Source organism: Triturus cristatus, chromosome 12, assembly GCF_964204655.1.
Source record: "Triturus cristatus chromosome 12, aTriCri1.1, whole genome shotgun sequence".
NCBI classification, from domain to species: Eukaryota; Metazoa; Chordata; class Amphibia; order Caudata; family Salamandridae; genus Triturus; species Triturus cristatus.
The window spans coordinates 114762691-114786809 of record NC_140595.1 but is presented as its reverse complement, the minus strand read 5'-3'; the positions used below and the strand labels follow the sequence as shown (position 1 = coordinate 114786809).

General features: G+C 52.2%; 1 protein-coding gene across 1 annotated transcript in view; it reads left to right on the top strand.

The window, feature by feature from the left end:
• The first annotated feature begins 1150 nt into the window (after positions 1-1150).
• NPR1 (natriuretic peptide receptor 1) overlaps positions 1151-24119 on the top strand; it is a 735215-nt gene continuing 712246 nt past the window's right edge. The window contains exon 1 of the mRNA XM_085639850.1: positions 1151-2460. Within this exon, the coding sequence (XP_085495976.1) occupies positions 1761-2460 (700 nt within the window). The 5' untranslated portion in view covers positions 1151-1760. The remainder of the gene's footprint in view (positions 2461-24119) is intronic.

Below are 24119 nucleotides of genomic sequence, written 5' to 3'. Positions count from 1 at the left end.
CAAGCGCTAAGCGCGCTTTGCGATATTAATCGCCAGCCCTTGGTAATATGCCCCACTAATGGTTACACAGCGCTATTGCCCTGTAACGTGTAGCATTATAACCTCTTTGGAAAGGAAAACGCTAAAAAAAATTAACAGGAACCCGCTCACCCACAAAAATAGCTCCTTGAAGGTGATGGTTCCAACCTTTGGATTCTAGAAACCGGGGGGCATATTAACAAGAAAGGGCGTTAAAATTATCGTTGCTTTAGTGGCAGAAAACTGCCGCTAAAGCAGCGATAATGGGCTTGATAATATGCCGCAGAGAATTCCCATAGAAGCCCATGTTCTGGTGTCAACATGGGCTTCTATTGGAATTCTCCCGGGCATATTCTCAAGCCCATTATCGCCGCTTTAGCGGCAGTTTTATGCCGTTAAAGCGGCGATAATGTTAACGCCGTGCCTGATAATATGCCCCTTGATGAGACAGCTCAACAGGTTTAGGCGCCTGCTGCTGAAATCTGGTGCGTTCACATTAAACTGGTTATAACCAACACCTGGGTGACTTAACCTTTCAGATATTCGGGTCAGTAAAACATTATCCGTGAGTTCGGTTCATAATAAGAAATGATATTTAAAAGGCTTCGAAGCTGCTAGACGGCGACAGCAAACTCCGTAGAAAGGCAAAGGGTGGTTAGCGCAGAACGGCATTTCCGGTGGGAGCGCAAACAAACAGCGCAAACCTCGCCCAGACCCCTTCCAACAACAAAACAGGGCGCACATCTCAGGGGACTGAGGGAGAGGAAAGGGGCTGCCACGCAGCAGCTTTTAGAAACTTCAACTTGATGAAGCGGCTAAACACAAGAATGCACCGCGATGTGGGGGGTGATTAATTACCAGCCGCAATCTGCCAGCGAACTTTTCCCCTCTGAAATAAATACATTTATTTCGGGCTATTCTGTTCGTTTAATTTCGTATGCGAGGGCGCCTCGAAAATCCTAGAGCCCAAACACGCAATTCGCCTTTTTCGCCTTTTTTCTGTTATTTTTGTCTTTGTTTACAGCAGGTGTTTTTTTTCCTCACTCGGCAGCGGAGGCGAGCGTTTTTTTCCTTCTCTTTCCCGATCGAGTGGGAGGAAAGGGTTAAGGAGCCGCGTCTATGATAGCAGCTCTGGTTTGTCACAGAATCGGGGAAGGAAACTGCTTCGCCTGCCTGCTCAGATAATCACAATCTGCCTTTCCCAGTCACTTCCAGCGCTGGGAAGCGGACGGAGCGCTCTCGGAGCCCGGCGTGCGAGCCCTCACTCGGGCGACTTCACACTCCCTTCCCGACAGGAGGTGGCGACTTCTCGCAGGTCCTGGTCGGAGACGACATTGGAAACCCCGAGGGGCTCGAAACACAACTTGCCAGGGAAGTCGACCTTCAAAGGCTTGTTGGCTCGGGTGGTCCCTGTTTTTAGGACACAGACCATCGAAAGTTCGTGATGTCCTCAGGAAGCTTCAAGAACCCATAAGAGACGATGGAGTGGAAAAGCTCGCCCTAAGAGGGGAGAAAGAGGTTTAGAAGAACAAGAACGTTGGATTTTGATTTTTGGGGTTCAGGGTTGAGTGTTGGACAACTGGCACCCTCTGGAAATTGGCACACTTTTGGAAAAGCTGGCTTGGTAATCGTTGAAGGCTGAGAACGGGCGGCTTTGGGATCCTATAAGGAAATCGTCGAAGTGCGGTTGACTGCCAACGATGAAAGTTGCCCAACTGGATGGTTGACTTGGGTAGGACGCAATGAGGCTGCTGCGAGTCGTCTGGGCTGTCGTTGGCTTGGTGGCTTGCTCCTTGGTCGGTTGTGAGGTTAGAGTGGAGAACCTCACTTTGGCCGTAGTGTTGCCGAAGCAAAATCTTGTCTACCCATGGGCATGGCCACGGGTGGGGCCGGCCATCCTGCTGGCCATCGACAAGATTAACCAGGATCCCGACCTACTGGCCGGCCTTCACGTCCAGTCCGTGTTTGGCAACAGCGAGGACAAGAACGGCAACTGCTCCGACTCAGCAGCCCCCTTCACAGCCGTTGACCTGAAGTTCGCCTACAAGCCCAACGCCTTCATCGGGCCAGGATGTGTCTACACCTCGGCGCCTGTGGCTCGGTTCACCGGCCACTGGAAAATGCCACTCATTACTGCTGGGGCAGCAGCCTTCGGCATCGACGACAAGAGTATGTACCCGCTAACCACCAGGACGGGGCCAAGCCACACCAAGCTGGGCGAGTTTGTGAGCCTAATCCACCAGCAGTTCAACTGGACCACCCGCGCTATGATCATCTACATGGACGGGAAGATGGACGACCGGCCGTGTTATTTTACCGTTGAGGGACTCTACGTGGAGCTGCCGAAATTTAAAAACTTAACCGTGGTGGACATGCAGTTCAAGGAGAAAGATATGGCCAACTACACGTCGGTCATCCAAGACATCAAGCAGAAAGGCAGAAGTGAGTATGCCGATGGTTGTGCGATCACACCCATTGTATTGTATTGTAATTGCATTTATATAGCACTTACTACCCCTGACGAGGAGTCGAAGCGCCTTTTCGGCGAGTAGCTCGCTACTCCGGAACCCATAAAGGATTAGTGGTGAATTAGTATAGTGAAATATGAAAGTCATTTGAGTGCCAGACAGGGCATCGAAGGCGCATATGACATGAGTCATGTCGGGTTCTGCTCACCACTCTAGGTTTATTTCTGTCAGTTTCATTCCAGAGTGTTAAATCACTTTTGGCCAGTTTGGTGGCTCACAAGCACTCCCACAAGGTGTGATACCAGAATGAGAATAGCATAGAAGTGTTGCAAATATCTTTTACAAAAATGTGAGCAAATTGGAGTTAATAATAGAACATCTATACCCAATGGGAAGATAATTTTGTTAATGATGTTAAGGACACACTATTTATGCCGGCAGATTTTAGTATTTATAATAATTTGACATGTAGCTCTTATACATGTATAGCTCTTGTCTTCCCAGTGGTCGGACAGTCAAACCTGTTCACACAGCGGTCGTGTGGCCGATTGCAGGGAGTCCACTTACTGCAAAAGATAACAGTGTTTGTGAGCAATAAATTAGGACTGTAAACCCATAATCTCACACTTCCTCACCAGCTCGCCCCCACCTTTCTCACGTGTTGTGTAGTGGTGATTATATTGTGTCCTTCCTTTCTGCATTCCTGATTTCCTTGTGCACTCCACACCCCTGCACGCTTTTTCACCACATACCCTCTACAAATCCCAAAATGGGGAAGGGCTATAATAGGGGTCCCTGGTGCCTGAGGCGTGCATTAATCACCTCTGTCTTTCTTAATGAAAGATAGACTTTTTGCCGCCACGCTAGGGAAATTTCAATTTCCACGCTGTTTGTGACCCAGCCTTTGCTAAATGCAGATTCTACTGTTTGTATGGAGATACACTACTTGGATGGGAGGGGGGGGGTACGAGAAGTGGCCCCTCCACTGTGGTCAATCATCCACGAAGACAGTCTACCTCTGTGGTCCTTCTCACTGGGATCTTACTCCTATGGTCAGTCACCCGTGTTCTGCTGTGTGGTCAGTTCACCAAATCGAGACCACACACCTAGGACCAATCATTGAATGGGGGACCCTGCCGCTGTTGCCAGTTATTGACTGGGAGGTGGTCAGTTTCTAAAAAGGGTCTTACCTTTGTGGTTAGGGATCCAAGAAGGGGCTGTTTCTGGGATTAATCATCTAAGGGGATGGGGGGACTTGAATTTCATAGTGTACCTTCAAGGGTGATCCTGTAATCGGGCATCAAAGAGGGATCTAAACTTCCATGGCCAATCTCTGGGAGGTGCCCCTTACTTCTGCAATGGACTATCTATTGTCCCAGATGTATCCCTTACTGTTATGGTCAGTCATTCAAGCGGGTTCCCTTTCTCCTGTGGTCAGACAGAAAAAAAACTGACCCTAACATCTGCAAGCGATAATTCTTTGTCTCAGCTGGGTCCTGAATCCTACAGTCAGTCGTCCAAGAGGTGTCCCTTTCATCTCTGGCCAGCTGCCCCAGTGGTGTCCCTTACACCTCTGGCAGCTGCCCCAGTGTGGCCAGCTGCCCCAGTGGTGTCCCTTACACCTCTGGCAGCTGCGCCAGTGGTGTCCCTTACACCTCTGGCCAGCTGCCCCAGTGGTGTCCCTTACACCTCTGGCCAGCTGCCCCAGTGGTGCCCCTTACACCTCTGGCCAGCTGCCCCAGTGGGTCCCTTACACCTCTGGCCAGCTGCCCCAGTGGTGTCCCTTACACCTCTGGCCAGCTGCCCCAGTGGTGTCCCTTACACCTCTGGCCAGCTGTGCCAGTGGTGTCCCTTAGACCTCTGGCCAGCTGCCCCAGTGATGTCCCTTACACCTCTGGACAGCTGCCCCAGTGGTGTCCCTTACACCTCTGGCAGCTGCCCCAGTGGTGTCCCTTACACCTCTGGCCAGCTGCCCCAGTGGTGTCCCTTACACCTCTGGCCAGCTGCCCCAGTGATGTCCCTTACACCTCTGGCCAGCTGCCCCAGTGATGTCCCTTACACCTCTGGCCAGCTGCCCCAGTGGTGTCCCTTACACCTCTGCCAGCTGCCCCAGTGGTGTCCCTTACACCTCTGGCAGCTGCCCCAGTGGTGTCCCTTACACCTCTGGCCAGCTGCCCCAGTGGTGTCCCTTAGACCTCTGGCCAGCTGCCCCAGCTGCCCCAGCTGCCCCAGTGGTGTCCCTTAGACCTCTGGCCAGCTGCCCCAGTGGTGTCCCTTAGACCTCTGGCCAGCTGCCCCAGTGGTGTCCCTTACACCTCTGGCCAGCTGCCCCAGTGGTGTCCCTTACACCTCTGGCCAGCTGCCCCAGTGATGTCCCTTACACCTCTGGCCAGCTGCCCCAGTGGTGTCCCTTACACCTCTGGCAGCTGCCCCAGTGGTGTCCCTTACACCTCTGGCCAGCTGCCCCAGTGGTGTCCCTTACACCTCTGGCAGCTGCCCCAGTGGTGTCCCTTACACCTCTGGCCAGCTGCCCCAGTGGTGTCCCTTACACCTCTGGCCAGCTGCCCCAGTGGTGTCCCTTACGCCTCTGCCAGCTGCCCCAGTGGTGTCCCTTACACCTCTGGCCAGCTGCCCCAGTGGGTCCCTTACACCTCTGGCCAGCTGCCCCAGTGGTGTCCCTTACACCTCTGGCCAGCTGCCCCTTACTCCTTTGGTCACTGTCCAAGAGGGGTCCCTTACGTCTGGCGATGATCATTCAAGCTGTGCCTCTTCCTTCTGTAACCAATAATCCAACGCCCAAGGGGTCTCTGTCTCCTATGATGGTCGCATAAAAAGTGCTCCCTTTCTAGTGATCCAGGAAGAAGTACTTCTCCTGTGGATATTCACCCGAGAGAAGACTGACTCCTGTGGTCCAGCACCCTAGAGGTATTCCTTATTTCTGTCGTCGATCATCCGAGATGGGGCACTTATCCTATAGTCCACCACCCATCTGGGTTTTCTTACTCCTGTGTTCTATTGTTCAAGAACTACTGTTATCAGTTGTCCAGGGCTGGTCCCTTAGTCCTGTGGTCAGTCATCCAAGAGCGGTCCTTTACTCCTATGATTGATCATCCAAGAAAGCCCCTTCACTTCTATATCCACGAGAGGTCCTTTACTTCCATGGCTGATCATCCAAGAGAGGTCCTTTACTCCTGTAATTGATCATCCAAATTGGATCCCGATTCCTGTGATGAATGTTAAAGGAGAGACCCTTACTTCTGTGTTTGATCATCCATGACGGTGTCTATTTCCTGTGGTTGATCATCACTCATCAAAGAAGCTCCCTCATTCATGTGGTCAGTCATCCAAAAGGAGTTCCTTCTTCCTGCAGTCACTTGTCGCTTTCATCTGCAGCTGATCGTCTAAGCAGATTAATTTCTCCTCTGATTTGTGTTCCACAGGGGTCATTCTCTTGTGATCAGTTCTCTCAGCCAGTACCACGTCTGCGGCTGGTCATGTCAAAGAAAATCCTACTCTGATAGTCATTCTTGTATAAGTGGTCCCTTACTTCTGTGGTTGTCATCCATAAGGGTCCTAAACTTCTGTGGTCATTCTTCTTGAAGTAGTCCCTTCCCCTGTGGTCATTTACCCAATAGTAATATATCTTACTCCTGTGTTTATCATCCATGTGGGATCCATTACACTTGTGGTCATTCATTCAGAAGTGGCCTTTACTCTTGTATTCATGAATCCTGAAGTGGTCAGTTCCTTCTGCTTTTATCATCCAGGGGTGGCCACTTACTTCTGTGGTCGTTCATCAAGAAATGCTACCTTACTCCTTTGGTCATTCTTCTAGGAGTGGTCCCTTACTCCTATGTCTATCAGCGTTGATGGGTCCCTTGCACCTGTGGTCTAACATCCATGAGGGGTTCCTTACCGCTGTGATCATTCTTCCAGGAGAGGTCCTTTACACCTGGAACATTCATCCAGGATTGGTTCCCCTACTTCTGTGTTTATGCCAATGAGGGGTCCTTTACTCCTGTAGTTGATCATTCAAGAGGGGACCCTCAGTCTATGATTTGTCGTCTGAGAGAACAGCCTACCCATGTGTGATCACCTATGAGTTGACCCTACGCTTGAGAACCAAAAGTGGACTCTACTTCAAGAGTTGACCCTACTGCTAATGTCAGTCCTCCAAGAGGTGACCCTACAGCTAAGATCAGTCCTCCAAGAGGTGACCTTACTGCTAAGGTCAGTCCTCCAAGAGGTAACCCTACTTCTAAGGTCAGTCCTCCAAGAGTTGACCCTACTGCTAAGATCAGTCCTACAAGAGGTGACCCGACTTCTAAGGTCAGTCCTCCAAGAGCTGACCCTACTGCTAAGGTCAGTGCTCCAAGAGGTAACCCTACTGCTAAGGTCAGTGCTCCAAGAGCTGACCCTACTGCTAAGGTCAGTGCTCCAAGAGCTGACCCTACTGCTAAGGTCAGTGCTCCAAGAGCTGACCCTGCTGCTAAGGTCAGTCCTCCAAGAGGTAACCCTACTTCTAAGGTCAGTCCTCCAACAGTTGACCCTACTGCTAAGATCAGTCCTACAAGAGGTGACCCGACTTCTAAGGTCAGTCCTCCAAGAGCTGACCCTACTGCTAAGGTCAGTGCTCCAAGAGCTGACCCTACTGCTAAGGTCAGTGCTCCAAGAGCTGACCCTGCTGCTAAGGTCAGTCCTCCAAGAGGTAACCCTACTTCTAAGGTCAGTCCTCCAACAGTTGACCCTACTGCTAAGATCAGTCCTACAAGAGGTGACCCGACTTCTAAGGTCAGTCCTCCAAGAGCTGACCCTACTGCTAAGGTCAGTGCTCCAAGAGCTGACCCTACTGCTAAGGTCAGTCCTCCAAGAGCTGACCCTACTGCTAAGGTCAGTGCTCCAAGAGCTGACCCTGCTGCTAAGGTCAGTCCTCCAAGAGCTGACCCTGCTGCTAAGGTCAGTCCTCCAAGAGGTGACCCTAGTCCTGTGGTTTGTTGTCTGAAAGGAGACCACACCACTGTACTTATAGCCCAATGGAAGCCCTACTTCTGTCATCAGTTACCAGGAGAGGGCCCTGCACCTCTGGTCAGTCCTCTGAAGTGAGCGCCGCTTCTGTGCAGCCTTCACTGGGGCGGTCACGCTCGTGTGGTCATTTGTTCAGAGGGGGTCCCCACTGTGGTATCCGGGAGGAGACCCCAGTGCAGTGTTGCATGCCCGGTGGAGCCCCCCCCCCCCCCCCCGCACTCGATCACCTGAGGGCGACCGTCCAATGGGAGAGGGTTCCCTTGAGGTCGGTCATCTGAGGGGGGCTGCCCCGGTTTTACACCCTGAGGCCGGCCATGTGCCGCCCGCCCAGGAGCGGTGCCCCCTGTGGCTGTCGTCGAAGAGAGGCCCCCCCCCCCCCCCCACTGCAGTCATGGACTCCAGAACCAAGGCCCTGCCCAGCTCTGGCCCTCACCCAAGACCGGGCACGCGCCCGCGGAGGTGAATGTCCTAGAGGCGCCTTCTCCGCCAGGCGGCGCTAGACTCGCCCGATACCAGAACGGAAAGGTTTCCAGATGAGGGAATAGTTCGCCTTCCTCTGGCCCAAGAGACAGTTCTCTACGCTGCAGACCACGACCCCCGCTGAACCAAAAGCAAACCGTGCCCACGGACTATTTTTATATCCTATAGAATCGAAAAAGGTTTCACTATCAGACCTGCGTCATCGAAGAACTTCACCTTTTAACGGATACGTGACATGTGTTTACACAGCAGTTGCGGATACAAATGTCAATTGTATTTTTCTCTTTCGGAACTCCTCGAGCGACATGGAGTTATTGCCTGACTCCTGGTACTGTTTAGACGAAAAAGGGCAGTCTGAATAAAAGCAGAGCCCGACTGGGGAAACTACCCAATGAAACTCACAAGTCACAACAGGTGTGTGTGTGGGGGGGGGGGGGGGTGCAGGGGGGTACACAGTGAAGTATCGTGTCTAGCCGCTCGTGCAAGGAGTGTGCATCTCGGGGTGATGTCGTTCAAGTTGTCAAGACCACGCGGGTACTGCCGTGTGGGCACCGTCCCGAGTACCACAACATCGTGGCATCTTTCTGTGGTCGCACGGGAGAGACCGGCTCGAATATTGAGGCCGCACATCTAAAAAAAACAAAAACTGAGTGTACAAGGAGGATCTGGAAAGATCTATGTGTAGAACAAACCAATGTCAGCTCTCCTAGCGCCTAGAAGGCTCCGTGAATTATCGGTCGCCGCAGACATCTGGTGTGTTCTGCAGCCCATGAATTCGGACTGAAGCCACTCCGTGCCGGCTTCAGTCCTTTCTTGGTCGATAGATAATTAATTGCATTAGGTGAGAGAAACACCTGTTGTGTTCAGCGCCTCGAAATGGCAGACGACACTATAAAATACACTCTATTGTTTTCCTTGAGAAGAACATGCGGTGCAATGGCTAAAACACGCTCTTAAGTCTAAATCGTCAACATTCGCGCATTCTTCGCCTGAACAAATAGCGTGACGTTGGTATAAATCGGTGGAGCGGACAGGCAGAACGTTTTCTGCTGAAAAATGCTGCGATCTTTAGGCCACGTCTTTAAATCCCTGGAAGGCAGGCTGAGCCTTCCATCCTCCCGGGGTCGGTAAGCTAGTGCCATACACTGGGCAATAGCTATAGAGTTTGGAAGTGACAGATGTGCAGTATGAAGCGATATAGAAAATGAAGTTATTTATGTGCGTAAGGCTCTTACTCGACATAAACGCGGCTTAAATACGTGGGTTTATGGTGTGATCTTGGGCAAATCACATGCTGCTTCTTTGTTTCTCAAAAATGACAGATCTAAAACATAGCGCCAACACCACTTTAACGCGCTACACAAAATGGCCGTTGACAGCCCGCCAGTGGCGTAAGTACACAGGCCTTTCATGTCCCCCTCCCCACCTTATCCGCGCTGCTTTACCAGCTGCGAGCCTTTTTTTGACTTTCGACGCTCCGTGCGCTGTAAATCTGTGACAGTGAGTTTTCATCGAGCCTGAAATGACATGCGCCTCTGAGGGGCCACAGGGGACCCCAGGCCAGATCTGGAAATGCATATTGTTGAAATGTTTGCATCACCCAATTTTGGGGTCCGCGGTTGCGCGCTCGTTTGCAGTGTTGTGACTTTTGTGAGTGACGCTGTCAGTCAGCATCGGGGAACAACAGCAACACAGAATGACCATAGACCCCCCTAAAAAAATGAGGGCGACTCCTGCAAGGTTTAACAGTTTGGGGGCCTGGGCTGGTCTATTCTCTCGAGTACAGGTGATGCTGGGGTGGTTTTAGGGGCCCCACGGTGGGTAATTCCAGTAATTGTGTTTTGCCCAGAGAGGGCCCCGGAAGCTCCTGTAATGAGGCGCTTAGAGAAAGCATCGGGGGAGGAAGTGACGAGGGAGCTGAAGGAAACATAGCATTTCGGGTTCTCTGTAGCCACTCAGCAAGCTTACCTTTTACATTAAAAACATATCGGCCCTCCTGCGATAGTATGTCTTCGTGACAGTGGTGGAGGCCAGAAATCGTTTTTTAACCCCCCCCCCCCCCCAGTATTTTAAATATAATTCGTGTGAATTTGATGAATTGATATCATTGGTAAAGACTCCTCCAAATGAGTTCGTGTTCTGCAACCTTTTAAAATCCTAACACATCTTTTTTTCAAATGTAATAATTGTTGATGATGTGATTTGTAAAGTGTTGGTGTCTAACCTCTGTAAATATTGTGAGTCTCAGTTGAGATATAAATCAATACATTATTATTAAGTAATCTTAACCTGCCTCTAGGCGCTTTGAGCGAAGGAAGGATTTGGCGTGAATTGGAGGGAATCAAAATTGCCAGACGTAATATGCTTCGGTGCCAACTTCTCAAAGTTCCTTTCTGGGTCTGATTATTGTTGATCGCTTTTAAAACTGCCCCCGGCGCCAGTTCCTCACCCTGGCCAACACTGAAAGCAGCTCTGTGTCTGCTCCTCGCAGTGCCAGCTGCTCGAGCTGCCCGCCCCTGCCAGGGACTGTTCCTCAGACTGGTCACCAGTGCCAGCTTCTCACACTGGCTTCTGTTGCCGGTGCCTCACGCTGCTCACCAGTCCCTCACACTGCTCACCAGTGCCAGCTTCTCACACTGGCTTCTGTTGCCACCAGCCCCTCACACTGCTTACCAGTGCCAGCTTCTCACACTGGCTTCTGTTGCCACCAGCCCCTCACACTGCTTACCAGTGCCAGCTTCTCACACTGGCTTCTGTTGCCACCAGCCCCTCACACTGCTTACCAGTGCCAGCTTCTCACACTGGCTTCTGTTGCCACCAGCCCCTCACACTGCTTACCAGTGCCAGCTTCTCACACTGGCTTCTGTTGCCACCAGCCCCTCACACTGCTTACCAGTGCCAGCTTCTCACACTGGCTTCTGTTGCCACCAGTCCCTCACAATTATCACCAGTGCCAGCTTCTCACACTGGCTTCTGTTGCCACCAGCCCCTCACACTGCTTACCAGTGCCAGCTTCTCACACTGGCTTCTGTTGCCACCAGCCCCTCACACTGCTTACCAGTGCCAGCTTCTCACACTGGCTTCTGTTGCCACCAGTCCCTCACAATTATCACCAGTGCCAGCTTCTCACACTGGCTTCTGTTGCCACCAGCCCCTCACACTGCTTACCAGTGCCAGCTTCTCACACTGGCTTCTGTTGCCAGTGCCCCACACTGCTCACCAGTCCCTCACACTGCTCACCAGTGCCAGCTTCTCACACTGGCTTCTGTTGCCACCAGCCCCTCACACTGCTTACCAGTGCCAGCTTCTCACACTGGCTTCTGTTGCCACCAGCCCCTCACACTGCTTACCAGTGCCAGCTTCTCACACTGGCTTCTGTTGCCAGTGCCCCACACTGCTCACCAGTCCCTCACACTGCTCACCAGTGCCAGCTTCTCACACTGGCTTCTGTTGCCACCAGCCCCTCACACTGCTTACCAGTGCCAGCTTCTCACACTGGCTTCTGTTGCCAGTGCCTCACACTGCTCACCAGTCCCTCACACTGCTCACCAGTGCCAGCTTCTCACACTGGCTTCTGTTGCCACCAGCCCCTCACACTGCTTACCAGTGCCAGCTTCTCACACTGGCTTCTGTTGCCAGTGCCTCACACTGCTCACCAGTCCCTCACACTGCTCACCAGTGCCAGCTTCTCACACTGGCTTCTGTTGCCACCAGCCCCTCACACTGCTTACCAGTGCCAGCTTCTCACACTGGCTTCTGTTGCCACCAGTCCCTCACAATTATCACCAGTGCCAGCTTCTCACACTGGCTTCTGTTGCCACCAGTCCCTCACACTGCTCACCAGTGCCGGCTTCTCACACTGGCTTCTGTCGCCACCAGTCCCTCACAATTATCACCAGTGCCAGCTTCTCACACTGGCTTCTGTTGCCACCAGTCCCTCACACTGCTCACCAGTGCCAGCTTCTCACACTGGCTTCTGTTGCCACCAGCCCCTCACACTGCTTACCAGTGCCAGCTTCTCACACTGGCTTCTGTTGCCAGTGCCGCACACTGCTCACCAGTCCCTCACACTGCTCACCAGTGCCAGCTTCTCACACTGGCTTCTGTTGCCACCAGCCCCTCACACTGCTTACCAGTGCCAGCTTCTCACACTGGCTTCTGTTGCCACCAGCCCCTCACACTGCTTACCAGTGCCAGCTTCTCACACTGGCTTCTGTTGCCACCAGTCCCTCACAATTATCACCAGTGCCAGCTTCTCACACTGGCTTCTGTTGCCACCAGCCCCTCACACTGCTTACCAGTGCCAGCTTCTCACACTGGCTTCTGTTGCCACCAGCCCCTCACACTGCTTACCAGTGCCGGCTTCTCACACTGGCTTCTGTTGCCACCAGTCCCTCACAATTATCACCAGTGCCAGCTTCTCACACTGGCTTCTGTTGCCACCAGTCCCTCACACTGCTCACCAGTGCCAGCTTCTCACACTGGCTTCTGTTGCCACCAGCCCCTCACACTGCTTACCAGTGCCAGCTTCTCACACTGGCTTCTGTTGCCAGTGCCTCACACTGCTCACCAGTCCCTCACACTGCTCACCAGTGCCAGCTTCTCACACTGGCTTCTGTTGCCACCAGCCCCTCACACTGCTTACCAGTGCCAGCTTCTCACACTGGCTTCTGTTGCCACCAGTCCCTCACACTGCTCACCAGTGCCGGCTTCTCACACTGGCTTCTGTTGCCAGTCCCTCAGACTGCTCACCAGTGCCAGCTGCTCACACTGGCTGCCCTTGCCAGTCCCTCAGACTGCTCACCAGTGCCAGCTGCTCACACTGGCTGCCCTTGCCAGTCCCTCAGACTGCTCACCAGTGCCAGCTTCTCACACTGGCTTCTGTTGCCAGTGCCTCACACTGCTCACCAGTGCCAGCTGCTCACACTGGCTGCCCTTGCCAGTCCCTCAGACTGCTCACCAGTGCCAGCTGCTCACACTGGCTGCCCTTGCCAGTCCCTCAGACTGCTCACCAGTGCCAGCTTCTCACACTGGCTTCTGTTGCCAGTGCCTCACACTGCTCACCAGTCCCTCACACTGCTCACCAGTGCCGGCTTCTCACACTGGCTTCTGTTGCCAGTCCCTCAGACTGCTCACCAGTGCCAGCTGCTCACACTGGCTGCCCTTGCCAGTCCCTCAGACTGCTCACCAGTGCCAGCTTCTCACACTGGGTTCTGTTGCCAGTCCCTCAGACTGCTCACCAGTGCCAGCTTCTCGCACTCCACCAGTTCCTCACACTGCCCGCCAGCGGTCACACTGCCCATATCTGTCCTTTCCTCACCCTGCGCACCAGTGCCAGATGTTCACACTGCCCAACCCCATTTCTTCACTTTTCCCCACAGTGTCACATTCTAACACTGTCCACCAGAGTAACTTTACCATTGAACCCCACAGCCTGTTTCTCACATTGTTCATTGCGGCAGCTTCTTAAATTGCCCACCACTTGCAACTACACACTTTTGCCCCCATCCCCACTGCCCGTTCTTCATACTGCCCACTTGGGGAGATCCTCACATGCCCCAAATAGGCAGTCCCTACTGTCTATCAGTGGCGGCATCTCACACTGCCCGACAGTGCTCCACTGCCCGCCTGTTCCATCTTCTAGGAACCTACAGCGCCGGAGTCTCACACGGCCCGACAGGGTCAGTTCGTCACATTATTTACGCGTGCCAGTAGCTGACACTGTCCATCATTGTGCATTAAACCAAATGAATGGGGTATCAGACTCTATACCCATTCTGTGCTAGGACTCTTTGCTGTGACTAGAAACTGTAACACTATGTTTGTGCCAGCTGCGCATGAGTGAAGTGGGGTGTAAGGCTGAGAGTGGATTCGGTGAGTGAGTGAAGAGTAGGTGCAAGGGTGGAGGCGGGGCGAGTACACCTGAGGGTGAATTATAAGGTTGAGAAAGAGATCGTGTGAAAAGGTGAGAGTGAGAGGAGAAGGTGCAGATTCGAGTGGCGTGAGCAGGGAAGAGTGAGGTGTAGGGTGACCAGGCGTCCCGGATTTGCCCGGACGGTCACGGTTTTTCACCAGCTGTCCCGGGAGATTTCAGGAAATGTAGCTCCTGTCCCGGTTTTTAGAGAGAGTCGATAGAAAACGGCAAGAGGTGCTTTTTTATGTTTTACAAAGCGTGGGTTGTTAGCAGTTGTTTCAAGGAAGCAATTTAATTAACTGGCAAGCTTCTAGGTTGAAATATTGTATTTTATGAATGTTCTAACAGCCTGTTCTGTAATTCTCTGTTGAGGAGCGCTGTCATTCTGGACGCTCGCATGCAGTAAAACTGTCCCGTTGTTGGCTTTACAATTCTGGTCACCCTAGTGAGGTGTAAATGAGAGAGCGGAGCAGGGGAGTGGAGAGCACGCGGCGGGAGAGTGGGAGCACCTCGCCCAGCCTTCTCCAGGCTGCCCTGGCAGACCTTCCAGGCTCGGCCCCTCTTCACACCCTCCGGCACCTGGTACAAGGGGCTCCCCCCGGCCTGGCCTGCAAGCTCACACCCTCCGGAAGTCGGAGGACCTCCAGGGGCCCAAACATGCTCCAAATACCAAGAGGCAAGCATCCTTCACCTGAGCGCCAGGCTCCCAGAAAGGCCCCTCTCCAGAAGCGGCTCTTCCGACCCCTAAAGCGGCCAGAGAGGAGCCGAGGGGGCACCGCATCACCGAGTCCCTGGTGCGCCATTGGCACGGGGTCTCCGCCGCCACCCCTCCCCCGGCTCCGCGTCCTCAGTACGTCCTGGCCTCGTACAGCTATCATACAGTACTGAGCAGGGTACGGACGAGGCGCTGTAGAGAGCGCAGCGCCGCTGAATGCTGCTGGCCGTGCCCTCTCCACTGCCCCTGCTGGACCCCGCGCATCCTCTGGGCTCTCTACCCTTCCCGTTACCCGCCTCTCGTCCCTTCCAGGACTCTCTCCCCGTGTCCTTACCCTCGGCCGCTACCCGCCCTCACTTCTCTTTCCGTACCCTTAACCCTGGTCTCTTTCACTACCGTCATCGGTTCTCTCGTCCATCTCATGGTTCTTTGCTCTCCGATCTTACCTGTCCTATGTTCTGCGCCTTCATTCTCTTTTCTACTCCCTGGGGATACCTACGCCGCGCTCTCTCCCGGTGTGATGTCGCCTTCGGGCTCTCCCCGCTGCAGTTATTCGTCCCCTCTCCGCCTGTCTAACCGCTACTGGTACATGTTCTCACTTCTCCTCTTTGCACTCGTTTCTTGTCTCTGATTTCTACTGTTTCTATTCACATATCCTCCCCATACCCACTTCTCATTTCTTCCCTCTGGTGTTACTCGCTCCATATTCCATAGAGTTACCCTGCGCTCTCTTCTCCGCACTGTTTCCCCTGTTCTCACTCCTCCTGAATCTATCGTGTTTTGCTAGTCCACTCTCCTCTTCCCTGCACTCTCTTCTCTCTTGTTCTTTCCTCTCCTCTCCCTGCACTCTCCTCTCTCTTGTTCTTTCCTCTCCTCTCCCTGCACTCTCCTCTCTTGTCTCTTACTCTGTTCTCTTGTCTCTACCGTCTGCAGTTACATAATCTCTCTCCACTGTTCTTTTGCTGTACTCTCCTCTATACTCCCTCCTCGGGTCTCAACCCCACACTTGCTCCGTCTCTCTCTTCTCTTCTCTCCACTGCATTCCCTCTTCCTGTTCCAATCCCCATCATTCTCCCCTAGGTACTCTCTTCTCTTCTCTATCACTCTCTCCTCTTCTCTCTCACTCTCTCCTCTTGTCTCTACTGTCTGCTGGTACCCGTTAACTCTCCTCTTCCCTGCAGTCTCTTCTCTTCTCTTCTCTCTCACTCTCTCCTCTTGTCACTTACTCTCTTCTCTTGCCTCTACTGTCTGCTGGTACCCGTTCACTCTCCTCTTCCCTGCACTCTCTTCTCTTCTCTCTGACTCTCTCCTCTTGCCTCTTACTCTCTTCTCTTGTCTCTACTGTCTGCTGGTACCCGTTCACTCTCCTCTTCCCTGCACTCTCTTCTCTTGTCTCTTACTCTCTTCTCTTGTCTCTACTGTCTGCTGGTATCCGTTCACTCTCCTCTTCCCTGCACTCTCTTCTCTGTCACTCTCTCCTCTTGTCTCTACTGTCTGCTGGTACCCGTTAACTCTCCTCTTCCCTGCAGTCTCTTCTCTTCTCTTCTCTCTCACTCTCTCCTCTTGTCTCTTACTCTCTTCTCTTGTCTCTACTGTCTGCTGGTATCCGTTCACTCTCCTCTTCCCTGCAGTCTCTTCTCTTCTCTCTCACTCTTTCCTCTTGTCTCTTACTCTCTTCTCTTGCCTCTACTGTCTGCTGGTACCCGTTCACTCTCCTCTTCCCTGCACTCTCTTCTCTTCTCTCTGACTCTCTCCTCTTGCCTCTTGCCTCTTACTCTCTTCTCTTGTCTCTACTGTCTGCTGGTACCCGTTCACTCTCCTCTTCCCTGCACTCTCTTCTCTTCTCTCTCACTCTCCCCTCTTGTCTCTTACTCTCTTCTCTTGTCTCTACTGTCTGCTGGTACCCGTTCACTCTCCTCTTCCTTGCACTCTCTTCTCTTCTCTCTCAATCTCTCCTCTTGTCTCTTACTCTCTTCTCTTGTCTCTACTGTCTGCTGGTACACATTTACTCTTCTCTTCCCTCCACTCTCTTCTCTTCTCTCTCACTCTCTCCTCTTGTCTCTTACTCTCTTCTCTTGTCTCTACTGTCTGCTGGTACCCGTTCACTCTCCTCTTCCGTGCACTCTCTTCTCTTCTCTCTCACTCTCTCCTCTTGTCTCTTACTCTCTTCTCTTGTCTCTACTGTCTACTGGTACACATTCACTCTTCTCTTCCCTCCACTCTCTTCTCTTCTCTCTCACTCTCTCCTCTTGTCTCTACTGTCTGCTGGTACCCGTTCACTCTCCTCTTCCCTGCACTCTCTTCTCTCTCACTCTCTCCTCTTGTCTCTACTGTCTGCTGGTACCCGTTCACTCTCCTCTTCCGTGCACTCTCTTCTCTTCTCTCTCACTCTCTCCTCTTGTCCCTTACTCTCTTCTCTTGTCTCTACTGTCTGCTGGTACCCGTTCACTCTCCTCTTCCCTGCACTCTCTTCTCTCTCACTCTCTCCTCTTGTCTCCACTGTCTGCTGGTACCCGTTCACTCTCCTCTTCCGTGCACTCTCTTCTCTTCTCTTCTTTTCTCTTCTCTTCTCTTCTCTTCTCTTCTCTTCTCTTCTCTTCTCTTCTCTTCTCTTCTCTTCTCTTCTCTTCTCTTCTCTTCTCTTCTCTTCTCTTCTCTTCTCTTCTCTCTTATTCCCCCCTCTTGTCTCCACTGTCTGCTGGTACCCGTTCACTCTCCTCTTCCCTGTACTCTCTTCTCTTGTCTCTTACTCTCTTATCTTGTCTCTACTGTCTGCTGGTACCCGTTCACTCTCCTCTTCCCTGCACTCTCTTCTCTTCTCTCTCACTCTCTCCTCTTGTCTCTTACTCTCTTCTCTTGTCTCTACTGTCTGCTGGTACCCGTTCACTCTCCTCTTCCCTGCACTCTCTTCTCTTCTCTCTTATTCCCTCCTCTTGTCTCTACTGTCTGCTGGTACCCGTTCACTCTCCTCTTCCCTGCACTCTCTTCTCTTGTCTCTTACTCTCTTCTCTTGTCTCTACTGTCTGCTGGTACCCGTTCACTCTCCTCTTCCCTGCACTCTCTTATCTTCTCTCTCACTCTCTTCTCTTGTCTCTTACTCTCTTCTCTTGTCTCTACTGTCTACTGGTACACATTCACTCTTCTCTTCCCTCCACTCTCTTCTCTTCTCTCTCACTCTCTCCTCTTGTCTCTACTGTCTGCTGGTACCCGTTCACTCTCCTCTTCCCTGCACTCTCTTCTCTCTCACTCTCTCTCCTCTTGTCTCTACTGTCTGCTGGTACCCGTTCACTCTCCTCTTCCGTGCACTCTCTTCTCTCTCACTCTCTCCTCTTGTCCCTTACTCTCTTCTCTTGTCTCTACTGTCTGCTGGTACCCGTTCACTCTCCTCTTCCCTGCACTCTCTTCTCTCTCACTCTCTCCTCTTGTCTCCACTGTCTGCTGGTACCCGTTCACTCTCCTCTTCCGTGCACTCTCTTCTCTTCTCTTCTCTTCTCTTCTCTTCTCTTCTCTTCTCTTCTCTTCTCTTCTCTTCTCTTCTCTTCTCTTCTCTTCTCTTCTCTTCTCTTCTCTTCTCTTCTCTTCTCTTCTCTTCTCTTCTCTCCACTCTCTCCTCTTGTCTCTACTGTCCACTAGTGCCCGTTCACTCTCCTCTTCCCTGCACTCTCTTCTCTTCTCTCTTATTCCCTCCTCTTGTCTCTACTGTCTGCTGGTTCCCGTTCACTCTACTCTTCCCTGCACTCGCTTCTCTTGTCTCTTACTCTCTTCTTTTGTCTCTACTGTCTGCTGGTACCCGTTCACTCTCCTCTTCCCTGCACTCTCTTATCTTCTCTCTCACTCTCTTCTCTTGTCTCTTACTCTCTTCTCTTGTCTCTACTGTCTACTGGTACACATTCACTCTTCTCTTCCCTCCACTCTCTTCTCTTCTCTCTCACTCTCTCCTCTTGTCTCTTACTCTCTTCTCTTGTCTCTACTGTCTGCTGGTACCCGTTCACTCTCCTCTTCCCTGCAGTCTCTTCTCTTCTCTCTTATTCCCTCCTCTTGTCTCTACTGTCTGTTGGTACCCGTTCACTCTCCTCTTCCCTGCACTCTCTTCTCTTGTCTCTTACTCTCTTCTCTTGTCTCTACTGTCTGCTGGTACCCGTACCCGTTCACTCTCCTCTTCCCTGCACTCTCTTCTCTTCTCACTCACTCTCTCCTCTTGTCTCTTACTCTCTTCTCTTGTCTCTACTGTCTGCTGGTACACATTCACTCTTCTCTTCCCTCCACTCTCTTCTCTTCTCTCTCACTCTCTCCTCTTGTCTCTTACTCTCTTCTCTTGTCTCTACTGTCTGCTGGTACCCGTTCACTCTCCTCTTCCGTGCACTCTCTTCTCTTCTCTCTCACTCTCTCCTCTTGTCTCTTACTCTCTTCTCTTGTCTCTACTGTCTGCTGGTATCCGTTCACTCTCCTCTTCCCTGCACTCTCTTCTCTGTCACTCTCTCCTCTTGACTCTACTGTCTGCTGGTACCCGTTCACTCTCCTCTTCCGTGCACTCTCTTCTCTTCTCTCTCACTCTCTCCTCTTGTCCCTTACTCTCTTCTCTTGTCTCTACTGTCTGCTGGTACCCGTTCACTCTCCTCTTCCCTGCACTATCTTCTCTCTCACTCTCTCCTCTTGTCTCCACTGTCTGCTGGTACCCGTTCACTCTCCTCTTCCGTGCACTCTCTTCTCTTCTCTTCTCTTCTCTTCTCTTCTCTTCTCTTCTCTTCTCTTCTCTTCTCTTCTCTTCTCTTCTCTTCTCTTCTCTTCTCTTCTCTTCTCTTCTCTTCTCTTCTCTTCTCTTCTCTTCTCTTCCACTCTCTCCTCTTGTCTCTACTGTCTACTGGTGCCCGTTCACTCTCCTCTTCCCTGCACTCTCTTCTCTTCTCTCTTATTCCCTCCTCTTGTCTCCACTGTCTGCTGGTACCCGTTCACTCTCCTCTTCCCTGTACTCTCTTCTCTTGTCTCTTACTCTCTTATCTTGTCTCTACTGTCTGCTGGTACCCGTTCACTCTCCTCTTCCCTGCACTCTCTTCTCTTCTCTCTTATGCCCTCCTCTTGTCTCCACTGTCTGCTGGTACCCGTTCACTCTCCTCTTCCCTGTACTCTCTCCTCTTGTCTCTTACTCTCTTATATTGTTTCTACTGTCTGCTGGTACCCGTTCACTCTCCTTTTCCCTGAACTCTCCTCTCGTATTCATCCCTCTTGTCTCCACTGTCTGCTAGTACCCGTTCACTCTCCTCTTCCCTGCACTCTCTTCTCTTGTCTCTTACTCTCTTCTCTTGTCTCTACTGTCTGCTGGTATCCGTTCACTCTCCTCTTCCCTGCACTCTCTTCTCTGTCACTCTCTCCTCTTGACTCTACTGTCTGCTGGTACCCGTTCACTCTCCTCTTCCGTGCACTCTCTTCTCTTCTCTTTCACTCTCTCTCCTCTTGTCCCTTACTCTCTTCTCTTGTCTCTACTGTCTGCTGGTACCCGTTCACTCTCCTCTTCCCTGCACTATCTTCTCTCTCACTCTCTCCTCTTGTCTCCACTGTCTGCTGGTACCCGTTCACTCTCCTCTTCCCTGCACTATCTTCTCTCTCACTCTCTCCTCTTGTCTCCACTGTCTGCTGGTACCCGTTCACTCTCCTCTTCCGTGCACTCTCTTCTCTTCTCTTCTCTTCTCTTCTCTTCTCTTCTCTTCTCTTCTCTTCTCTTCTCTTCTCTTCTCTTCTCTTCTCTTCTCTTCTCTTCTCTTCTCTTCTCTTCTCTTCCACTCTCTCCTCTTGTCTCTACTGTCTACTAGTGCCCGTTCACTCTCCTCTTCCCTGCACTCTCTTCTCTTCTCTCTTATTCCCTCCTCTTGTCTCCACTGTCTGCTGGTACCCGTTCACTCTCCTCTTCCCTGTACTCTCTTCTCTTGTCTCTTACTCTCTTATCTTGTCTCTACTGTCTGCTGGTACCCGTTCACTCTCCTCTTCCCTGCACTCTCTTCTCTTCTCTCTTATGCCCTCCTCTTGTCTCCACTGTCTGCTGGTACCCGTTCACTCTCCTCTTCCCTGTACTCTCTCCTCTTGTCTCTTACTCTCTTATATTGTTTCTACTGTCTGCTGGTACCCGTTCACTCTCCTTTTCCCTGAACTCTCCTCTCGTATTCCCCCCTCTTGTCTCCACTGTCTGCTAGTACCCGTTCACTCTCCTCTTCCCTGCACTCTCTTCTCTTGTCTCTTACTCTCTTATCTTGTCTCTACTGTCTGCTGGTGCCCGTTCACTCTCCTCTTCCCTGCACTCTCTTCTCTTCTCTCTTATTCCCTCCTCTTGTCTCTACTGTCTGCTGGTGCCCATTCACTCTCCTCTTCCCTGCACTCTCTTCTCTTTTATTCCCTCCTCTTGTCTCTACTGTCTGTTGGTGCCCGTTCACTCTCCTCTTCCCTGCACTCTCTTCTCTTCTCTCTTACTCTCTTCTCTTGTCTCCACTGTCTGCTGGCACCCGTTGCTTTTCTCCCATAAGTACTCTCTTCTCTTTTTTCTAGGGGCTGCTGTTACTAGTTTTCTGTTTTCTCCCCTTTAGCCCCTCCTCCTGTCTCTTCCCCATGATGTTACCCGATCTCTCTTCTTTCTCTGTACCCTCCTCTCTTTCTCTGGTCTCTACTCTGATCTCCTGGCCTCTCCTCCCCTGTACTCTGTATTCTGCGGCCACCCCCACCCCACTTCACGTGCTGCCCCCACACTTGTGTTTCCAAACCCCCCTTACATCCTCTGTACAAAGTGCCTTTGTTGTTGGCGAGTTTTTGTTACCATTTCACTGATTTTCTCCTAAGTGCCGAGGAGGTGAAAGAAATCTTTTGTTTTATTAGTTATTTTTGGCTCTTGATCGAGGGAAAAGAGGATCTTTGGTGCCAGGAATTGGGAAACAAAACCCTGGGAGCTCCCCCTCTTTACTGTGCTTGTAAGATCTGCCTGGACGTGCCTGTCCTACTCCGCTTTACTGTTCCGGCCTGTATGGACCTACTGTGCCAGTGCCTGTCCTTCACCCTCTTTATTGTGCCAGTGCCTATCCTTCACCCTCTTTATTGTGCCAGTGCCTGTCCTTCACCCTCTTTATTGTGCCAGTGCCTGTCTCTATGGAAGTACCAGTCGTACACCCTTTTTACTGTGCCGGTCTCTATGGAAGTGCCTGTACTTCTCCCTGTTCACTGTGTGGTCTCCATGGAAGTGCTTGTGCTTCTCCCTCTTACTGTGTCAGTCTCAGTGCCTGTGCTTCTCTCTCTTACTGTGCCGGTCTCCATGGAAGTGTCTTTGCTTCTCTCTCTTACTGTGCCTGTCTCCATCGAAGTGCCTGTGCTTCTCCTTCTTGCTGTACCGGTCTCTATGGAAGTGCCTGTGCTTTTCCCTGTTTACTGTAAGGGTCTCTATGGAAGTGCCTGTGTTTCTCCCTCTTACTGTGCCGGTCTCTATGGAAGTACCTGTGCTTCTCCTTCTTACTGTGCCGGTCTCCATGGAAGTGCCTGTGCTTCTCCTCTTACCTCTGCCGGTCTCTGTGGAAGTGCCTGTGCTTCTCCCTGTTACTGTGCCTGTCTCTATGGAAGTGCCTGTGCTTCTCCTCTTACCTCTGCCGGTCTCTGTGGAAGTGCCTGTGCTTCTCCCTGTTACTGTGCCGTCTGCATGGAAGTGTCAGAGCTTCTCCCTGTTACTGTGCCTGTCTCTATGGCAGTGCCTGTGCTTCTCCCTCTTAGCTCTGCCGTTCTCCCTGGAAGTGCCATTGCTTGTCCCTGTTACTGTCCTGGTCTCTATGGAAGTGCCTGTGCTTCTCCCTCTTACCTCTGCCGGTCTCTATGGAAGTGCCAGTGCTTGTCCCTGTTACTGTCCTGGTCTCTATGGAAGTGCCTGTGCTTCTCCCTCTTACCTCTGCCGGTCTCCATGGAAGTGCCAGTGCTTCTCTCTCTTACTGTGCCGGTCTCCATGGAAGTGCCTGTGCTTCTCCCTGTTACTGTGCCGGTCTCCATGGAAGTGCCTGTGCTTCTCCCTCATACCTCTGCCGGTCTCTGTGGAAGTGTCTGTGCTTCTCCCTATTACCGTGCCAGCTTTATTGTAAGTGCCTGTTCCCCGCCGTCTTACCTCTGCCGAGCTCCATGGAAGTGCACAACTTACTGTGCCAGTGCTGGTGGTTTCTACTTTGTGACGGTGGCCCGCTGGTGCACAAGTGAAATGCGGCTGCGGACGCCCTGTAGTGGTTTTTCCCCACCCCTCCACCTCCCCCCTCTGAAGTGCACAGGTAGAGCGCCTGCCTCGGCTTGCAGTTTACACCCCCAGGCGCCTCTGGGGGGTCTCCAGACTCCTGCACTCCTGCCTGTAGCGCGGCGGGGCCTAGGTGTAATTAGGCCGCAACAGCGCACTGATTCAATACACGATGACACCACTTTCACTCTTGTGGCCGGAAGACCTCGATCGGTCTCCGGACGTTTATTTATCCCCTCGGGTCGAGCCCGCCCCGAGGGGTGTATGGATGCGTGGAAACTGTAACACTGTAATAGAGAGCCCGAGTGGCTCTTTACATCCCTCCTTTCTTTCAGTTCTGGACCACCAAGTCCTCCCAGTTTATGGGGCCGTATATACAATGTCTATTAGTTTCTGGCTGGGCACAGGATTCAGCCGGAGACCATATTTTTGGCTCCGTGAGCTGGAACCTACCAGTGGATTGAACGAAGTGCTTTCAGATGACTCAGTTGGGGTGTCTTGATGGGTCGACCTGGCAGCATCCGCACCATCCTGGCTGGCTCGCTGGGGTGACTCCAGCAACGGACTCCCCATGCTTGGGGAGACAGGGAGGAAAGAGCTCGGAAGTGTATCTTGATAGTAGGATACTTCTTGGCCCGGCTCCCTCTCGGCCGCCCTTTTGAAGCTGGACACATTCCTTGTTACGAAGTGCTGTCCTTTTTGGGCAGTGACCATGGTCCCTTGAATGCCCACCCCGGCCCCACTTCTGGCTCGTAGGGCGTCCGAAACTTCCAACCGGGGTGTCGGTCTTTGATCACTACCCGGTCTCCCACCTTTAGCTGAGGTTCTTGCGCCCTGCGTGCTTCGCCTGCTTTCCGGTTTGTCATCTCCCTCCTTGCTTGAATCGCCTCATCGTCCCACTCCGCAGGCACCCACGTCATATCCGACGGGATACTGTCTCGTGGGGCCCGCTTGAACAGTAGATGAGCCGGAGAACACTTGGTTGTGCTGTGAGGGGTCTGTCGATACACGCCAAGGAACTGGTTGAGAGCTGTCTCGGCGTCTTCTCCTTCATCCACAGCGATGCACAGCGCTCGGTTGAGTATCCGCATCAGACGTTCCACTTCCCCGTTTGCTTGTGGCCATAACGGGGTGATGTTCCGGTGCCGAACTGCCTTGTTCTCAAGGTATTCCTGGAATTCTCGGCCCTGGAATGGAGGTCTTTTGTCGGATTTTACCTCTTCAGGCAGCCACATCATTGCGAAAATCAGGTCCAGGACC